This window comes from Mya arenaria, chromosome 8 (genome assembly GCF_026914265.1).
Source record: "Mya arenaria isolate MELC-2E11 chromosome 8, ASM2691426v1".
NCBI lineage: Eukaryota > Metazoa > Mollusca > Bivalvia > Myida > Myidae > Mya > Mya arenaria.
The window spans coordinates 52,113,488-52,133,459 of record NC_069129.1 but is presented as its reverse complement, the minus strand read 5'-3'; the positions used below and the strand labels follow the sequence as shown (position 1 = coordinate 52,133,459).

The window sequence follows — 19,972 nt, the reverse complement described above, 5'->3', positions numbered from 1 at the left end:
CTGTGAAAAACACACTGCATTTTCTCCTCCGAACCAATTGCAGTTCCTTCGTCATCATCTGTATGAAATAAACATTTTCCCTGCTGTATTTGTTGAAATTCGAATACAACATTTCATTTTCCTCTCAAATGCCCTTTGTTACTTATTAAACGTGACTTCTGCTTAACTCAGTGGACGCTTTAATTGAAATAGCTCTACGTTTTTTATATGCCAGTCAGTCAATTCCGAGCTCCACTCACTTTTACAAGGCGGCAATCAACTCGTTAATCGATTAACCTTTACTGATGTGTGTACGGTCTGTTTGTGGCGTTTGTTCCTTTGTTTCTCTCTTTCAGTGTTGTTTGGGACCTCACCTTGAGTCGTAGATTGAAACTTTCTGCGTGTCGCTACATATTCAAATGAACTTTAGCTAGTACTCAACATAATGTCGAGGAAATAAGAACAATCAATGTGTTTCAATCTGTGACTTATATACGTATATAAGATTAGATTAAAATCTTTTGATGAAACGGGCCCCGTTGTCGTACGACCTACCCCTGATCTGCGCTCACAATTAAAACAGCAGGTGCTTCCAGCTGATCTTGGGTGCATTCCAGACACCCAAGGTCACCGTGGAAGAACGCGGTGGGCATTATGCTTCAATCGCCGCGAATAGTGAAAATTAGATAAAAAAGATGACGTCCGCGGCGATGTGCGAAATGTGCAAAAACGCGTGGGTGGTAGTGTAGGTTGGTCTCTTGGTCTGAATTATAAAAGTACTGTGTTTGTGTACTGTTTGATGCAGGAAATAAGTAAATGATCCACTTTTATTCTTGTTATTACATATTAGATTTTTCAATATATGAAGATTCGCAAATTTTGGAGTTAGAATTATGTACTAATAAGAAAATAAACTGCATACCTTGCATGCATGTACATAAAAAAGGTATCTTCAAGATGCAATAGCTCAACAAGCAAAAACTAGTAATATTGTTTTATTCTTCAACAACACTGGCAATACTACTGTTTATTTACCGACTAACAAATCTTCGAAGCTACTTGTGTGACGTCAGCATTACGCACGGATGAGATCCAGCCACCATACACCAAGAGATCAACCTAGTTACCGAATCGCTTGATGGTTCTATGGTTCTATAATATCTTGAATCAAAACAAAATTAAATAACACGAAAGAGCAGCTAGTTGATGTACTATATATACGGGGTAAACTTATCAACTTGCTAAAATTGTGTTAGTACTGTGCTTTTTGCGTGTGTTTCTAAACGGGAAACGTTTACGCTGGTTTAACTGTTTGATCAAATCTATGAAAAAATACTACATATTAGATGATATTTGTTGGTTTCAGTTTTACATAAATCTGTTTTTTTTCTGTGATCACGATGGAAATTGATAACGATCTTACACCTAAATCAACAAAAGTTCGGTTTCTGTAATGCTTTTTTTCCGAGTTTTTTTTAGGTATTTTAAGTTATCTTTCAAAACATTTTTACAAGTGCCGATGTCCTTCATACACATGATCATGGTGATAATATAACATATATTCAAACACACAAAGGGTAAGTAGTACAGAAGAGAACATAACACAAAATGCCCCAAAATCCAACAAAACTTCTAAAAACACAATAATAAAACAGTCAAGTTATAAATCATTTGTACTTAACTAATACAGTGTATATTAAAAAAAAGTTCAATTTCTAGGGTAGACTTTCTTAATTCCATTCCAAATCTGATATTTTTTTTAGTTTTAGCAAATCACTGGTTGATTTGTTAAGTAATACAGCTTTTAATGTATTACAAGAAGGCTAAGTATGTTTGTCTGAATCTTTTGTAGAGTGTACAGCATAACATAAAATAATTCTCGTCTTCTATCAAATTTGAAGAAAAACATTAACATTTTCTATCAGCTCTAGCAGTACAAGAATATCTACCAGTTTCAATTTCATGGTTATGAGGTGATAATCTAAAACAGGTAATATATTTTCTTAATTTATCATTTGTACAAGATAATTTTCAAAACGAAAGTTTCTTGTTAAGTTGACAATTCAATGCAAGTTTTTGCATATCATTTATAAAGCATTTCAAACTTGAATGAATTGATCACGAATTCGACAAGATAATTTATATTTATTTCAAAGTTTTGACTTACATCCATAAAACAAAGATGATAAATAATATAGTTTATTGTCTTAACCAAATAATTATTATTTACATGAACACTCAAATCACTAGAAAAGTACACTCAAATGCATTTCTAACTAGACCATTGCATTGTTTCAAAACTGTAAGATTATACTTTAAGGTATTAAAAGTATAAATACCTTGTGGCCACGATACCTTTTGACTCATAATTTTAACAAATAATTATTCTAGATTGGAAAAATAAATATAACACTGTTAAGTGTTGCAAACCTTAAACATAGGAACTCGCAGTACTTTAATAGGAAAATAAAGAAAGTAAACTGGCTTCATGTAATTATGGCAAACGTGCCTGGTTTATCTCTCTTCTATTTATCCACTTCATTATACCAATTTCTAGATATTTACAATAATGGTCTAGATAGAAAGCCTTCAAGGACAAAACTGTCCTGATTAAGTGTGTTTCGCCTAACAACGTGTCTGTAGATGTCCTGATTAGCAGATAACAGGAACATCGCCGCCGGTTTTTAATTTTATTTGTCAGAATACTTTTAACAAGTTTGAAAACTTTTGGTTTTGCAATCAAGACAAAATGGACACAAGGATTGGTTTGCTGTTTTTATTCACGATTTCACCATGCATCGCTCTGGGTTTGTATATATTGAAATACTTATATGATTGAATGTATCAGGATCTAGGAATAGTGCACAACTAACTGTTATCATTGAAGTTAACCCGTATATATAATGGCCGGATGCTATAAAAAACAATTATTCAACATGTAAACACTAGTATGACATGACGTTGAACTTTGGTCTTCAAATATTTTAAAGCTTAAGAACAACTTCAATAAAAAAAATAAAAAATGCAAAATTTATAAGAAAAAAAAACACATTTAGTATGAATATTGTTGTCACATGTTAAAATAATAGCATTTTTACCCTGGACAAAGCGGCGATAAGAAATCGGTCATATGTGGTTATATCAGGCCATTCTGGAAGTATGTGAGTCTGTAGATGATATGCATTTTAAGAGGGATGGTTTTTATTGTTGGTAATTCTCACAGAGGTATCATTCCCACCAATATAGTCATTGTTTGTCAGGATACTCAAACTTTTGGCAAAGTTATTGCGATTTTAGCAAGAAGAGGTACATTTTCGGCAGACTTACTTGTCTACCTCCTAAATCTATACTTTGCCACGGATTGGAACTTGTTAGAAATTGGTTGTGATGTCTTATTATCATGTTTAAAAAAATCTTGGTATGTTTGAGACATTTTGAATTTGTTTATTTGTTGTTGTTGTATTTTTCTTTGGTGTGTGTGTGTGGGGGGGGGGGGTAGTAGAGGCTTGTTGGGGTCAAAACAACATTATTGTTCGATTATTTTTAGCATATGTACATGCATATCTTTATATTAAAATATAATAAGTCTGTATGTGTGTATTAAAATGTTCATATATTATTATTATACTAAATTCAGTTCACGTATTGAGAACAAAACACGCCCGGTGTATACCCATTTACGTTATAAACAACAAACATTTGTTAAGTAGTTTTTTTGTCACGTACTACAGAACAGCTAAGTGTAACATTACACTTGTTTGTATGTCGTCTGGCATGTGATGTCTAAGGTCAATATCATATTGTGTGTTTTACATTTTTATTTTCAAATTATGAAACACATTGTGATTTTTAAGTTCTTAACATGGTTTCAGTTTAACCAGTTCGATTAAAATATTTATTTTTCTAATTATATACAAGAAGCAAACAATCCATGACAAGTCTATTTTTCAGTTAAACATATGAAGCTTGGCAACATTGCCATCATTGTTTATGACTAATATTCGTTTGTTATCAAGCTATGAGACCGCATATTTTAATAATAATTGCCATTTTGAAGAGTTTCTATAATTGTAACAGATAACAATGGTCATGGTGATGAATGTTCATCTTAAGTTTGTAGATAAGAAGTTAAACGCCATCGCAAATGCATCATGTCATGTACGTTGTTAGGAAAAATAAGTCTTATTTGAGTAAATGATCAATGATTAAGTTTAACGTATTTTTTTTATATTTTTATATTAATACTTTCAAAACAGCGTACCGAAGCGTTGTAAACTGTATGGCCAGTTCATATGTGATGTTAACATGTACTTGTCCCTTATAGTAATTATAGAACCTCAAAACAGACGGGCAATGTTGTTATTTTTCAAATTCTTGTGTCGAAAGGTTTGCATGATCTTTATAAACGTATACACCAGCAGCTTTCTCTGAATAAAACATATACATAGATTATCCCTCGATTATATACAAGTACATTTGCTAAACTTTTCTACTAAAATCCACGTTATAATTGCTAACTTTACAAGACCCGAATGAAGCGTACGATCAAAAATGGTTCTCAGTTTTAAAATAAAAGGTTTCGATTATATGACATAAAAATCTGTCTTAGTATTAAACAAATGGCAATAAGATCCAATGCTTCACTATTAACTTCCATTGCGTTATCAATTTAAACGTGGCTATAGTGTAAAGACAGCATTCCTAACAGTAACGTGCAATTATTCGAACACCAAAAAGACAACTATTGTGTTCATGCCCTACTAATCTAGCTTACTATCACAAAAAGCATTTTAAGACTAGTAAGAGTAATTCATCATTTGAGCTTTTCTAAATATTGGGTCAGGTTTAAATTTGAACCACTTGAAGCCCATGATTAAAGTGTAGTGACATTGACATGAGAGATTGAGATGATGAAAAATGTTAATAACACAGAGTACATTTAAGTTATGATAATATGGATTGAATTTTCAGGGCCAATACAATTGAAGCAGTATAAAATAGATCTGCAAATGTGAAACTGGTCATAATATTAAGTGCAGGTGGTGTCTTAAAGTTGTTTCAAGACCCCGCCTTGATAACATGAATACCCCATTGCTTCAATGCGGCATATGTCTGTAGATAAAGAAACAGGACATTTTATGACTTATAGATCAAAAAAAAAATGTGCGATAAGAACAAGACCTGGAAAAAACCCCAGTCATTTCACTCGTAAACGGCTCAAATTTCTGATTTTACTGATGTTATGATATTTGTGTAAATACAGACTGTTTCTAAAACATCTGCAGGCTTGTTATACTTTTTTTATCTGTTCATAATAATTATGAGAAGTGCATATTGAAAATAAAAAAAAATAACTGTCGTTGAACATGTTCAAATGGTTGTTATAGGTGAGTTCGTGCATTTAAAGATAAGTTTTGCACTCAAAATCTTGAATGACTTATAAAACACATAAATATTACTTTCTTCGACGCTGTGAACGTGCTGTTTTTATAATTCATTGCCCTTGACACTGATCTTAACTTAAAACGTGAATTTTACATTACGAAAACATAAAGGTACATTGAAAATTAATACCGGAAATGAATAACAAGGTGCGTCCTGCAGAATGTTCCCGATAAAAAATACTGTAATAAAAATTCAGCTGTCTTAAGGTTGTCCGGACGCTAGGAAAGTTTGCTCGCGAGGAACGTAAAGCATGAAAATGCCTCCACTAAAAATGTCGACGTGACAGGTTTTAATTCCAAGTAAATGAAAGTCAGAAAATTGGGGAAAATCAGAAATAAAAAAAAGAAATCCGCGCGGCAAAATAATATGTGCGGGCGCAACAACATTATGTTTTATGATATATAGGTGCGGCAAATCCGACGAACAAATGGTTAATTTGTTGTGGCCTTATGTTCTCTTTATATGTAGGTGATTGAATTATGTATTGTTTAATAGTTTATCGCACTTTTCAGAAATGGAGGAATGAAAGGTGATATAAACAGAATGCATTCCATTCCTATATAATCTAAAATAATTAATATTTGGAATATGTGTCAAAGAAATAAGAAATATATTTGACCAAACATTGAATATGTCAGACTGAATATTTCATGAGATCCAATTTCAGTATGGGGGATGAAATGCGTAATCGGAAGTTCGATATGTATACAGCGGCACTCATACTGTCGCGCTATAGACGCAGCTTTTTAAGCGATGTGATACAGTGTTCGCATACAGAGCGAGTGGTCATTGGTTCGATCGCCGCCAGATGCACATAGCTAATTGTAAAGTCTGAAACATTATGCAATGATGAATTCTAATCGTACTTTTTCAGAATGCTCCATCTGTATGCACATCGCAATCGAATACACCAACATGCCGGCCAGTATCGAAGGTCCACTAAATGCTCAGATGTCGACCCTGAATTCTTTCAGGAACGAGCAATGTGTTACCAATACAGCCCCGACAGAGACTTGCGAAGTGGCTGGTCCAGGTTTCAATGACACATGTACTAGCTTCACATATACCATGATGTGTATGGGGTTCAAAGACGCTAACTTGCCGGGTATGTAGTTAAAACAATGTACGACATAAATCATTCGCAACTTCAACAACGTTTCTTTTGGACCCGTTTCATAAGTATCTAAGTCGTAACTTCTAACATCAAAAAACTATAGGAACTTCATAAAGGGCAGTCCATGGATTCCTTTTTTCTGAACTGTGTTTTCACTTTTCATACTTTAATACACGCAAAGATATAGCAACATCCTGAGCATGTGAGATTAATATATTTCAACTGAGACTAATATTGACTAAGATGTTGTTAAAACAGGCTTCTGACTCCCGGAAGCATATTTGTCATGTTAAAATTGTGTAACTGTTCACCAGAATGGGGACCTTATGGTTCGGATTTGCAGCTCTCATGTTTAAATAGCGTTCAATAGATTACAATTTCACAGACAATTGCACTACGTATATCTTTCAAAATGGTATTTTGTCCTTACCAAAGATACTACTTAAAAAATAGGTTATTTTTAGAACGGTGTTGTTTTGGCCTTCATTATCTAGTAATGGTGAAGGTCCATTTTAAAGAGTTTTCAACACTATAATCTTCAACAGCTAGCAAAACAGTATGTTGGTATTAATATTCGCTTTTAGCTTTCCCCTCAATCCTTATGATATCTTCTATGACATATGTCAAAGTCATTACAATCATATTCAATTAGTATATGTTTATAGAGGAACTTGGAATCCTTGAACAATACATTTGGAAGTGCTGAGGTAAAATATTCATGTTCTAGATGCCGGGATGGCGATTATGGCAGTTGTGCGTGGGTGTAGCGCGTTGCCCGAAGGCACCAATGACACATGTCGCAAAATGGATACACTTGTAGACGCCGAGAGACAAGACGCCATCTTACAATCACTCCGGTTACTAACAACAGTATTTGATTCCGTCGATTATAATGGCGACTACTGCACCTCATCAACCGGTATTTTCCCTACTTCCGCAGCAGCCACAGGCAAAAGCTACAGCGGTTCATCGACGATGGTGTTGATGCCATCAGTTGCGGTTTTGTTAATTGCTTCGTATCTTGTGTAAATCCATAGAAGAATGTGTAAATCCTGTTAAGCAAATAATTACTGCTTCAGGGATTTCGAGCAGTTTATAATCATCTTATTGTGTGTATGGACGTTGTTGATAAGATAACTCTGCAAGTTTTTGTTCCTGTGATTGTTTGTTTTAGTTTTCGGTCTATTCTTTATGTTATAATACAGATTAAAAATTAACCAGGTGGTTTTGTATTATTTGCATTCACGTTACGAAAATTAGGATGGTAATAAAATTTGACTTCCTGTTTTCCTTTTGCGTTTTGAACATCTTAGAAAGCAAATGTATATTGATTCTAATTTGCTTAAATGTGTTAATATCCTTGCCTTTGTACATACAAGAAACTAAGATAGTGTTGCTTCCTTACTATATTTTACTGCTTTACAACGATGATTACAGTAGATGAGCATATAACTTAATGATTATTTGAATTATATGAAGATGGAACATTCGAAGGATTTGTTGGGCCACACAAAAATAATGTGTTAAAACAAATATACAGTAGATGTACCAAAGTCAATCATAATTATAAATTCAAACCATGTTTAGAGGCACTAAGTAAGGTCCCAAACGACAATGAACAAGAGATGCAAGCGTCAAATCACGTCAAACATACACCCGCATTGAAATATGTCTATTGATAAATGATGGGAATACTGCATTACAACGATTAGCGAAAAACGAGTTTACCGGGAAACAAGTAATGAACGTATACTTATAAGCCGCCGGTCATTAATTTCGTATTGTAGAACACAACAAGTAATACCGTTCAAATGATACCAACATAGAGTCACTGGGCATAATCATTTAACATGATTGTCAATCGGCCTAAATGAGATTGCAGCCAAAATAGCTTATTTGGCGGTCGAATACGTATGCTTTATGTTGATTTCATGTTGTATATGTGTGTGTGTACAAGCCTATTCTGGACAGAACAAAGATTTAAACTGTGTTGATACTTCACAATTACCTGGATGACGCAGATGCAATAAGCTACCTTTCTGTTTACGTTCTTTTTGTTGACCAGACATAAAGGAGCTTAATCCTAACCTGTATAGTTGACTATACATATATATACCGTATATACCATATATATATACTATTAAATAATGGTTGTCATTTTACTGTTTGCCATAATTAACAAAAACACTTTCGTGTGAACAGTGCTTCAAAGGATTTAATTCTTAATTGTATTGTTGACTTCGAAGATACATAATGTTTATCACTATTAAAGACTCGGTGTCATTTTATCGTTTTCCATACTTTTACAAAACAAATGTCGTGTGAAGAGTGCCTATAAGCGTATTCAAACGAGTTTGTGTATACCGAACAATGAGAACATATATTTATCAGTTAGCTTTATAATGCCTTTTGTCATAACATATGGCCAATGGCGGATGAATCTTCGCATCAAAAAGTTATACCCATAGCAGATCAACAAATGAGGAAGACTCATATTGTGTATGTTTTCCACCCTTCAATTAAAGAGATAATGTCGCCGTTAATAGCGCCGATTTTCGAATTACAAATTTTGACGCAAAACCACAACCTGAAATTAACAACATGTAGAGATTGGTTCATTGGCGAAACAAAACACTTATATTCCGTCAGCGATCATACTCATTAGATGTTCTTCGCATGCCCCTCGTTCAAACCTACTTTAAATGACTTCGTCTATCTCAAGCACGTTTCAATTATTCTTGGTTGAACCTTCTTTAAAATTGTTCCAAACAATACATTCCATGCAGACATTTGGTCGGCAATAAAGCGTATAGGGCTTAAGAAACCGATGTTTAATTTGGGAATATTTTTAACCTTTGTAAAGACATTCCTTATAGTTAAAACCATGCCCTTTAAAGGGACAGTGCTAGATTTTCCTTCATTGCAATATTGCAAATTTAAAAAAAAAATCTTACCAGAAACCGTTTGTGTGATTTTGTAGCAGTTTTAGAGAAATGTTTCTTTTGGTATTATACTCAAAGTAAAATTGCAATAATTAAGGATTGAAATTCATTTCGGGGGCATTCATAATCCCGTCTACCATGAAGTTTTTATTATTCTCATGTTACTTCATACATGACATAACTGTTTATACTATAATAAAGATTTTTAATCTTTCTCATATTGTGTTCAAATTTCCCTTGCGAAGAATATATTTAAAAAAGAAACAATTATCAATAAAGTGGTCTATAAAATGTATACATAATTTGCAAGCGTTGTAAGTTAGAATGCTTTTTGTTGGAATAATATCAGCACAAGCGTATTCAGGGGTTCATAAATCCCTATCCCAAACACACACACACACACTATAAACTTGCCAAAATTGTATGACAATATGGCACAAATTATATGCATGGGAATATGTTGGGCATATCTTTAATCTGAAAGATTGTGAGCAGATGGAGCAGATGACATGTTTTGTAGAAACTTCTGGATTCAGATATTGACATAAATGAAAAAATCTCAATCGAATGATTGCTACAATTATTATTAATTCTTGTTTTTGAATGTATAGCCAAACTGAACTATGGCCTGACTACGTGCAGCATTAGCCATTACAAGGTTAACCAGTTTATCACCACCTCGTGCATTCATGACCATTCTACTTTGTTGCTATCGAACAGATCATTGAATTTACAATCTTTAAATGGTTTCTATTCATGGTTTTGACCCAAATTGAATCTGATGATATACTTTGTAGTGTTATTTAAGAATCTGATAATTTTTTCTGTTATTAAAATTAACTTTTTTGGTCATTTCAGTGCAGCATGATGATTCAATAATTCCTACTGCACAACTTGCAAATCAATGTATCTATATGTTTTGTCACATTAACACGTGCATCAACATAAAGTATAAGCGATCCGAGAAGGCCAATGTTTTTTTACGTATTCCTTCTTAATGTATCTCTTTGTGACTTCAGGTCAAAGCATGTGTCTATAGCAGCTACAGTGAAACATTCGGAATGAGTTTCAAGCTTCGATTAAATTATTTGTAGACGATCTTGAGTTAAACGTGGTCATGATATGTATGAATACATTCTTTTGGGTAATATTAGATTATGTTTTTGATAATAGTAGATTACCTTTGAGTAATATTTAATGATCTTTTTGATAATAATGGTTTATCTTTTGAGTATTGTTGGACACATGTTGGTAAAACATTGTGGATAATTTTTCGCGTAATTGTGGTTTAATAATTTGGGTAATAGTAGATTGCTTTTGCGTAATAGTGGATTGTCCTTTCGGCTATGCGACCTTTTTGTTAAATAGCTGTATATCCCAGAAAAAGGTTTAAGTAGATAAAAATATTGGACCATGCTGGAAATCCTTGGAACTTCATTTTTATTGGCATTACACAATTACCTTGTGTTTTTTTCAAGTGGACTTTCTTCAGCAATAAACGGTAATTGGTGCCATTACTTATCTTGCGATGAGGTATTGGCTTTGACACTGCATTCAAAAAATGTTGCTCCACTCTCCTCAGAAAGATTTGACTATTTACATATTTTGCATCACTACGCGCACTATGGCAACCACAAGTTATCACACACCTATACGCAAATTATTTTCACTACGTAAAGTTTCTTATTTTGTTTACTATATTTTGTTTAACAAAGAAAAAACATCTTCCATGGCCGCTCGTGTAAGATAGGTCCATCCAAACAATTGCACAGGGTAAACTTTGATTTCGCAAAACGTCCGACGCTTTGGTTGGAATGATACCGGCCTTGGAAGATACTTTTAATCTCTTACTTGTCGTATACATGTAAATATATAGTATAATCATAAACATAATTTTTGTCGTACAACCTAAGACAACTTCGTCTTAACGTGAATCTAACTATTTTGTTACCTAAAGAAGTGCGTTGTTATATAGTTTGCACTCTGTTCACTAATTAAACGTGACTTATGCTTAACTCAGGGTACGCTTCGACTGAAATATCACTACGTTTTTTATATGCAAGTCAGTTAATTCTGAGTTCCACTCACTTTTCCTAGGCGTCAATCCCCTCGTTAATCGAGTAACCTTTACTGATGTGTTTACAGTCTGTTTGTGGCGTTTATAGTATTATTGATTCTTTAATTACTAAGCCTAAGCTGCATGCTTTTAACATCAAGATATATTTGCAACATATCCAGAAGGCTATGGCCTTTGTGGACAAATGCATTAATACTAAGGTGTTTGCAGATAATTCAATGCACATTTTACACAAACTAAAAAATTTGCCAAAGATAAGCATAAACATTGAATAAAGCAAATACAGCAACTACATAAGGTACTGAAATCAAACAATTTCATATTGTTATTTACAAATCAATACTAAAGTGGGTAATATAATACTTATAGTAATGTACGTAAGTACTGTCTCTATTAATCCATGCTGTGAATATATTGCCACACGACAGCTTCAACAATTGTTCTATGATAATAGTTATATTAGCAAACATTTGTAACTTCCTACATCGGATACTTTTTACAAAACGAAACTATAGGGAACCCATTGATATTTCTTATATAATTAAAATGTGATATGCTCGCCTGAATACAATAAGACTATTGTATATAAATGACTTTAATGATTTCAGCGTAAACGAATAATCATACAAGCAGAAGTATAGGTCAAATTCAAAGTTTAATTTAATATAAATTATTAGATTTTAGCAATCATGTGTACTTTTTTAAACCTTTTTTCAAATTAAACTGTTATTTTTTCAATTATATGTGTGCTTCGGATATTTTTAGTATAAATATTTAACAATATTTGGGGCATTTTACAACAAACCTCCAACAACTTTTCTTTACGGGTATGTTCGTTTAGAATTTTATCACGAGTTCTGATAGTGTATTTCAATGCGGAAAGTGCCATTTTCTTGGCGGTTCATCTTTTAGCTTCGTCTGTTTTGTGTAATTTTATTCTGGTAGTCAGCCTTTGGTTTTTGAATGAAAGATGTTGTTTCGTATCGGATTTGTCTAAATTTAGACCAAGCTTCTTCATCGTTTGTTACTTTGGCTCGTTGAAGCATTCTTTTTATATTTTCTGATATTTTTTCTAATTTCATTTTTCATCCAGGGAACATCGTTTGGTCGAATATTTACTACTTTGTTTGGTATACTCTCTGATACAGCTGATGAGACTGTCGTAGATATATTGACAGCAATTTTGTCAAGATTGTCGACGTTGAGAAGAGAATTCCAATCGGTCGACCGGAGACGTGTTCGATACTTTGAAAACTCACCGTTTTGATATAGCCAGATGCGTCAGTTGTAACATGACTGAGATGGTTTGGTAAATTTGAATCCCATAGTTTTGAAGCTGGAAATTTGCTCTTTGTACCGGTTCCTCTTTGATCTACTGAAATACGAAAGTATGAAATATGAAACTACTTTGTGAGACTGCGTATTAAATAATGCCAAGCTTTGGTGCTTACTGCGTACCAACCTCTTTCATTTCTGAGAACTCCTTTAAAACCCTGAATACAAGGCGGGTGGGGGTATGCCTCTATAATTGATTTTAAATAAAACTTATTTTAGTACTAATATCATACACAGTTAACTGAAACAGTAACAGCATTTTGGGTGCAGACTCTCATTTTTTTAACTATTTGGCAAGCAGGATTTGGATATAAATATATGGAGTTTTCGATACACATGATTAAAAAAGGTAAGTTTAAGTTGGCGTATGAAAACTATTGACTCGTCCAGGAGGTTTGATAATTGCTGATTAATCGTTGAAATATATATATATATATATATATATATATATATATATATATATATATATATATATATATATATATATATATATATATATTCTTGCTTTAAAGTTAAAGCGTGGATCGGAATTTTCAAACTACCTTGCAAATGGTTAACATGATGTCATGAAAGATCAAAGTCATGTCAAAGGTAAAAGGTCAAAAATTGGTATAAAACACCTTGCCTGCATAAGAAGATGATGAATTTAAACCATTCAGTGTCAAGAGCAAAAATGAGGTAAAATATTGTCATGTATAATAAGTTTTTGCCACAGATTTTGATGCAAGTTTTAACAAACGATGGATTTGAAAAAAACACTTGATTTTTAAACTGAATTGTGCTGTGAGCTTAATGACATTTGTACGTGCTCAAAGAAGAAAAAGATTCAAATAGGTATTGTTTTCAAATTCTGTATACAGTTTCTTTTATTTACCCGTGGTAACTTTAAAATATATAACACAATAATTTGGGTGCCCGGTATCGCCCGGTTCCCGGTATCACTTTACGACTCGGGTTAATTTCGGGCCAGGTGATACCGGGTTAGTTTCAGATGATAAATCCCGGATCACATGGCCTTGTATCTATAACCTATTGAAGGTATGGTTATCGGATAACGATCGCTGGTTTTGAGGCATATGTTATGACTTATTTTTCTACTTGTCTAGTGATAAAGTTATAACGTGCAAAGTGCAAAGTAATACGAAAGTATGAAATATGAAACTATCTTAAATGTTTCATTTTTTATTTACGTATCTTTGAAATTACACCAAGGACAAATGAAATAATAAAAAAATGAAGAATATGAATATATAATTTAATGTTTATTATTATAAAGCAGTGTAGTATGCAGTTTTAAGCAATTTAATAATTTAAACATACATGATGTTTAAGTTCGCAAACACATAATGAAAAATATAACCATAAAAACGACATAATGAAACATTATAACATTATGTTCAGAATAGCATGAATAAATGTAAAACTATATTGTAAAATGTAAAATGTACTATACAGGACCATTTACCAATCAATTTAGTATGCAATACATGTACATGTACATTTGACAAGTGATTTATGTATAGGTACATACTTCAACGCGTTTGCGAAAATAATTGGCTTTCACTTTAAAAGTTTGTGTATTTGCATGCGACTTCCACACCTTTTCCCCGCATTGAATTCCGACACATTTGTTATGTCACCTATGGCTATGGCATCCACTTTTAACAGAGACTTTGGTACTCCCGAAAAAGGTATGTCGCTCTTGATTTGATTTCGATTTTACGAAAAGACACACACATTTTATTATTTTATTTTCGAAACAGTATATGTTCTCACATTTCTTGTACATCGTATGTTGGGTTTACATCAAACTTGTCTGTGTAAAAACATTATTATACTGCATTAACAATTGCAACAAGATCGCAGTCGTGTCTGTTTGATTGCTGCTGGGTTCGATGTATCTTATTATGCATAAAAGGGTATTAATGTAATGAATTGTAAACCATTTATGATATTAAATTGATTAGATGAAATGTTTGTAATCACTGTTTACTTATCTCAGTTGACAAGGGCGAAGATCAAGGTAAAGTTAAATCACGAAGTTCACAAAGATACATGCCCAGACCGAAACTATTTGGTAAATACTCGCCTACTCAAACGCAATTTATTGTGTACCATTGGGTGGAAAAACTACATCGTTACCTTTGGAAAAGCTACGTAAAATATTATACTATCTTTTATTAACATTAAACTGCACACCACTTACATTGTAATTAGATTGTATGGTAAGTATATTAACCTATATTAATGGCAGGTATGCTTTTTGATCTTATTCATGCTATATTAACATTGAGGTCGCGTAGGGGAACTTATCGCCGAATGGGCTTATCCCCCACCTCAACCCCCACTACATACGAACATAATTCAACTGTTATTTAGTTAATTAAAGTTACGATCATTATTTACCAACAGTGCTTATTTTTGATTTTGGATCCTCAAATTTGCATTGATTTGACAAGGACGCCCCAATGGCAGTTCAGAGTTCATCTGGTTTTGGCTTGTTCGAGCTTGCCTTTATTTGGCCATGCGTGTGCTTACAAATACAATACCAATGTCTATATGTCAAGATCACACTTGAACAACAACATGATTTTTTATAATATAAATAGCATCGGGCTTGATATTGTTTGCTTTCCGGTGGCAACCATCTAGTTGTCTTAACTATTAACATTTCAAATCAAACTGATGGATTACTGCCTATAACCTTATTAATGAAGTGCATACCCTGGCCTCCTTTTCATATGGTAAGACTACATACTTTTAAAGTAATCTAAAATAAAGATGCATACGTATTTTCTAGTTGCATGTTTAAATATTGATCCAAGTTAATATACACAATTCATGTTGATCAGTACATAACCATATTTATTCAGAAAAGTATTAATTTGGTGTCCGTCCTGTTACTTTTGTATGTCCTATTTTTTACATCCTGTAAACGAACGAAGCGTGCCGGTATTTTGACTTTAAGTGGATGAAAACTTAATAAATTAACATGTATACGTTTCTAACTACATATGATTATTATATTTCAGTCTAGAACAAAAACGTTTTAATTGAGTGAGCATTATCGATAAAATCTGATTATTGTATCCCACAGGAGAAATATCCAGTAATGAAATACGTGTTGTATTGTTTTACGTTATTTCATTTCCGATGTCGAAGCATTATGCTCCTCTTGATATAAACTGATGCTTTGTGCTAATATAACATATCTTGGATTTTTGAAATCTCGCGAGATCCCCCCCAGCTTTTGTAAATATAATTTTTTACGGCATTGATCACCGCGAGAGGGGGGGGGGGGGGGTTAACACGGGAGAGTGAAAAAACGCGGAGGATCGAAATACACGGGTCAATATGACTAATTTCTAAACCAATTTCGCAAACAAAATACACCAACATCATATCTAAGTGAAACCTTTTATCGCAAATAAAGGTCAATATCCAGCTTTGTCATAATCAAAGGGTACTTGAGGTGATTTTCACGTGCCTGCAGATGTCCTGATAGCAGATAGCAAAAAGCTGGAACATCGCCGCCGATTCATTAGTCAGTATACTTTTAACAAGTTAGAAAACATCGCAATAAATTTTGCCTTTGCAATTAAGCATCATTTCAAAATGGACACAAGGATTGGTTTGCTGTTTTTGTTCACGATTTCATCATGCATCGCTCTGGGTATGTATATATTGATACAATTATATCATTGAAGGTATTTATGTCTAGGTTTAGTTCAAAACACCAAAGTCAAACAATAATCAGTGAAGTTCACTCGTATATATAATGGCCGGAGGCTAAAACAACAGTTATTTGACATGTATACACTTATATACCATGACGTTGAACTTTGGACTTGAAAAAAGCAGCTTAAGAACAACTTCAATAAAAAATACAACAATACGAAATTTATAAGAATTCAAAACATTTTATATGAATATCGTTGGTACATGCTGAAATAAGTGCATGTTTTACTCTCGATGATTCGGCAAAGAAATCGGTCATTTGTGGTTTACCAAGATTTTCTGGAAGTGAGTAAGTCTGTCGATTATATAAATTTGAAGAGGGAGATAATTTTATAGTTGGCTATTCTGATAGAGATGTCCTTCCCACGAATAGGGACATTTTTGGTCAGAATTGTCAAAATGTTTGCAATGTTTATAGCAAGAAGAGGGGTATTTTCAGCAAACTAACAATTCAACCTTCATACTATATATTTTGTCACGGATCGGACTTGTCAGCTGGATATGATGTCATATCATGATGTTTAAACAATATCTGGGTATGTTTGAGGCATTTTGGATTAATAAATGATCACGTCTAACGTATTTTTATTATCTATATTGAACACTTCAAAACAGCCTCTTGATGTGTTGTAAACTGTACGACCAGTTCATATGTAATGTCTACATGGAAGTGTCCCTTTAAGCGATTCTAGGACATCAAAAATGCATAGATTTGAATGTTTTGATATATCACAACTACCTGAATGACGCAGATGCAATACGCTATTTAGGAAACCAATTATCCTTACAAAAGAGCTGAACCGATGTATGATGATGATAGCTTTAAACAGTGGATACTTTCCTTTATCAATTTGATGGATAGGATAAGATGAACAGTTGATTGAAGAATTGGTACACAATTTTTATTTTTTTTTAATTTGAAAATAACATGACTTACTACGTTATTTTTTGTAACAACCTCAACACACGTCGAAACATTTGGTATATTGAATTAATATTACGTACTACCTAAATATGAGATATATTCTGTAATCTGTTTATTATTTTTGAGATCTTTTATCACTTAATATGCTCTCTTTATATATAAGTGATTGAGTATATTGTTAAATAGTACATCGCACTATTAAGAAATGGGTGAATGAAAGGTGATATAGAAATAATAATTTCTTTAGGCCAAACATTGAATATGTAAACTATTTCATGAGATCGAATTTCAGAATAGAGAATAAAAAGTGTAACCGGGTGTCCCATATGTATAAAGCGGTTGTTATACGGTCGCGATATAGACCTTGTTTTTAAGCGCACCGGTAATGCGTCCGCATGCATAGCGAGCGGTCGTGGATTCGATTCCCGCCAAATGAACACAGCAATTTTTGAGGTCTATTATATTATGATATATTCCAATTGTACTTTTTCAGAATGCTCCACCTGTACGCACGTCGCAATCGAATACACCAACATGCCGGCCAGTATCGAAGGTCCACTAAATGCTCAGATGTCGACCCTGAATTCTTTAAGGAACGAGCAATGTGTTAGCAATTCAGCCCCGACAGAGACTTGTGAAGTGGCTGGTCCAGGTTTCAATGACACCTGTACTAGCTTAACATTTACCATGACGTGTATGGGGTTCCAAACCGCTGATTTGGCGAGTATGTAGTTAAAAAGCTATTACGGCATAACTCCTTGGTAAAAACGTGTTTCCTTGGACCCGTTTCATAAAAGTATTTTAGCCATAACTTCCAATATTCCGTATATTTCACGGAAATACGTGGCAAAATCCTGAACATATGAGATTAATATATTTCATCTAAGACTAACATTGAATAAGATACTATAAAAAAAGGCCCCTGACTCCCGTGAGCATCTTTTTCATGTTTAAATAATGTTATTGTTCAACAGAAAGGGGACCTTATGACACGGTTGTGCAGCTTTCATGTTTAAACAGCATTCCATGGATTAACACTTTCACAGCCAATTGTAGTACATGTATCTTTCCAAATGAAATTTTGTCGTTGCTAACGATACTACTTCAAAAACTAGATGACTTTTAGAAGGGTGTTGTTTTTGCCTTCCTTATCTATTTAAGCAATGATGAAGGTCCATATAAAAGATCTTAACAATGCTATAACTCTCTATCTCCAATAGTTTACATAACGGTATGGTGGCATTTATGTACGCTTTTACCTCCTCAATCCTTAAGATAGCTTCCATGACATATGTCTAGTTCAATTTATTTTTATGACAAAAATAATGCTTAAACAAGATCAAAGTCATTACAATCGTATACAATCAGTACATATATATATAGAGAGAGAGAGGAGCTGAGGGAACATGAACAATAAATTAGGAAATACTGAGGACAAACATTCATGTTCCAGATGCCGGGATGACGATTGAAATAGTGGACCGGGAGTGTAGCGCGTCGCCGGAAGGCACCGAGGACACATGCCGCAAACTGAATACACTTGGAGGCGCCGAGAGTCAAGCCGCCATCTTACTAGCACTCCAGTCACTTACCACACAATTTGATTCCGTCAAATATAATGGCGAGTACTGCACCTCAACAACCAACAGCGGGTCATCCACGATGATATTGATGCCATCAGTTGCGGTTGTGTTGATTGCTTCGTATCTTGTGTAATACATAGAAGAATGTGTATATCGAGTAAAGGAAATATATTCCTGCTTTAGGGATTTTGAGTAGTTTGTAATCATCTTATTGTGTGTATGGACGTTGTTGACGAGATAACTCTGCATGTTTTTGTTCCTGTGATTGTTTTTTAGTGTTTTTTTCATCTACATGTATACTCTTTGTTATAATACAGAATAAAATAACCAAGTTGGTTTTGTACTATTCGCATTCTCGTTACGAAAATTAGGATGGAAATAAAATTTGACTATCTGTTTTCTTTTCGCATTTTGAATATCTTAGATAGCAATTGTATATTGAATCAAATTTGCTTAAATGAGTTTCAAGTAATATCCTTGCCTTTGTACATCCTAAAGAATAAAATAGTATTTCTTTAATTTCTGCTTTTCAACGATGATTACAGTAAATGAGCATATCACTTAATGATTACTTGAAATGAATGCTGATGGGACATTCTCGTGTTCTGAAGGGCCAATACTTTAAAAATATAAAACCAATAATACAGGACAAGTCTCAAGTCAATTATACAAATTCAAACCTTGTTAAGAGGCACTTAGTAAGGACCCAAGCGGCACTGGAAAGAGATGCAAGTGTCAAATCAAACAGACCGCACACGCATTAAAATAGCTTTATTGATAAATGATGGGAATTTTGCATTACGACGATCAGTGCAAGAAGGGTTAATCGGAAAA

The 19,972-nt window shown here is 33.5% G+C and overlaps 1 protein-coding gene across 1 annotated transcript; it reads left to right on the top strand.

The window, feature by feature from the left end:
- The first annotated feature begins 16,437 nt into the window (after window positions 1-16,437).
- Window positions 16,438-19,415, top strand: LOC128242279 (uncharacterized). The gene is made up of 3 exons (XM_052959371.1): window positions 16,438-16,565; window positions 18,049-18,279; window positions 19,009-19,415. Exons 1-3 carry the CDS (start codon window positions 16,508-16,510, stop codon window positions 19,269-19,271), a joined length of 552 nt encoding a protein of 183 aa, XP_052815331.1. The 5' UTR covers window positions 16,438-16,507; the 3' UTR covers window positions 19,272-19,415.
- Window positions 19,416-19,972: the final 557 nt, after the last annotated feature.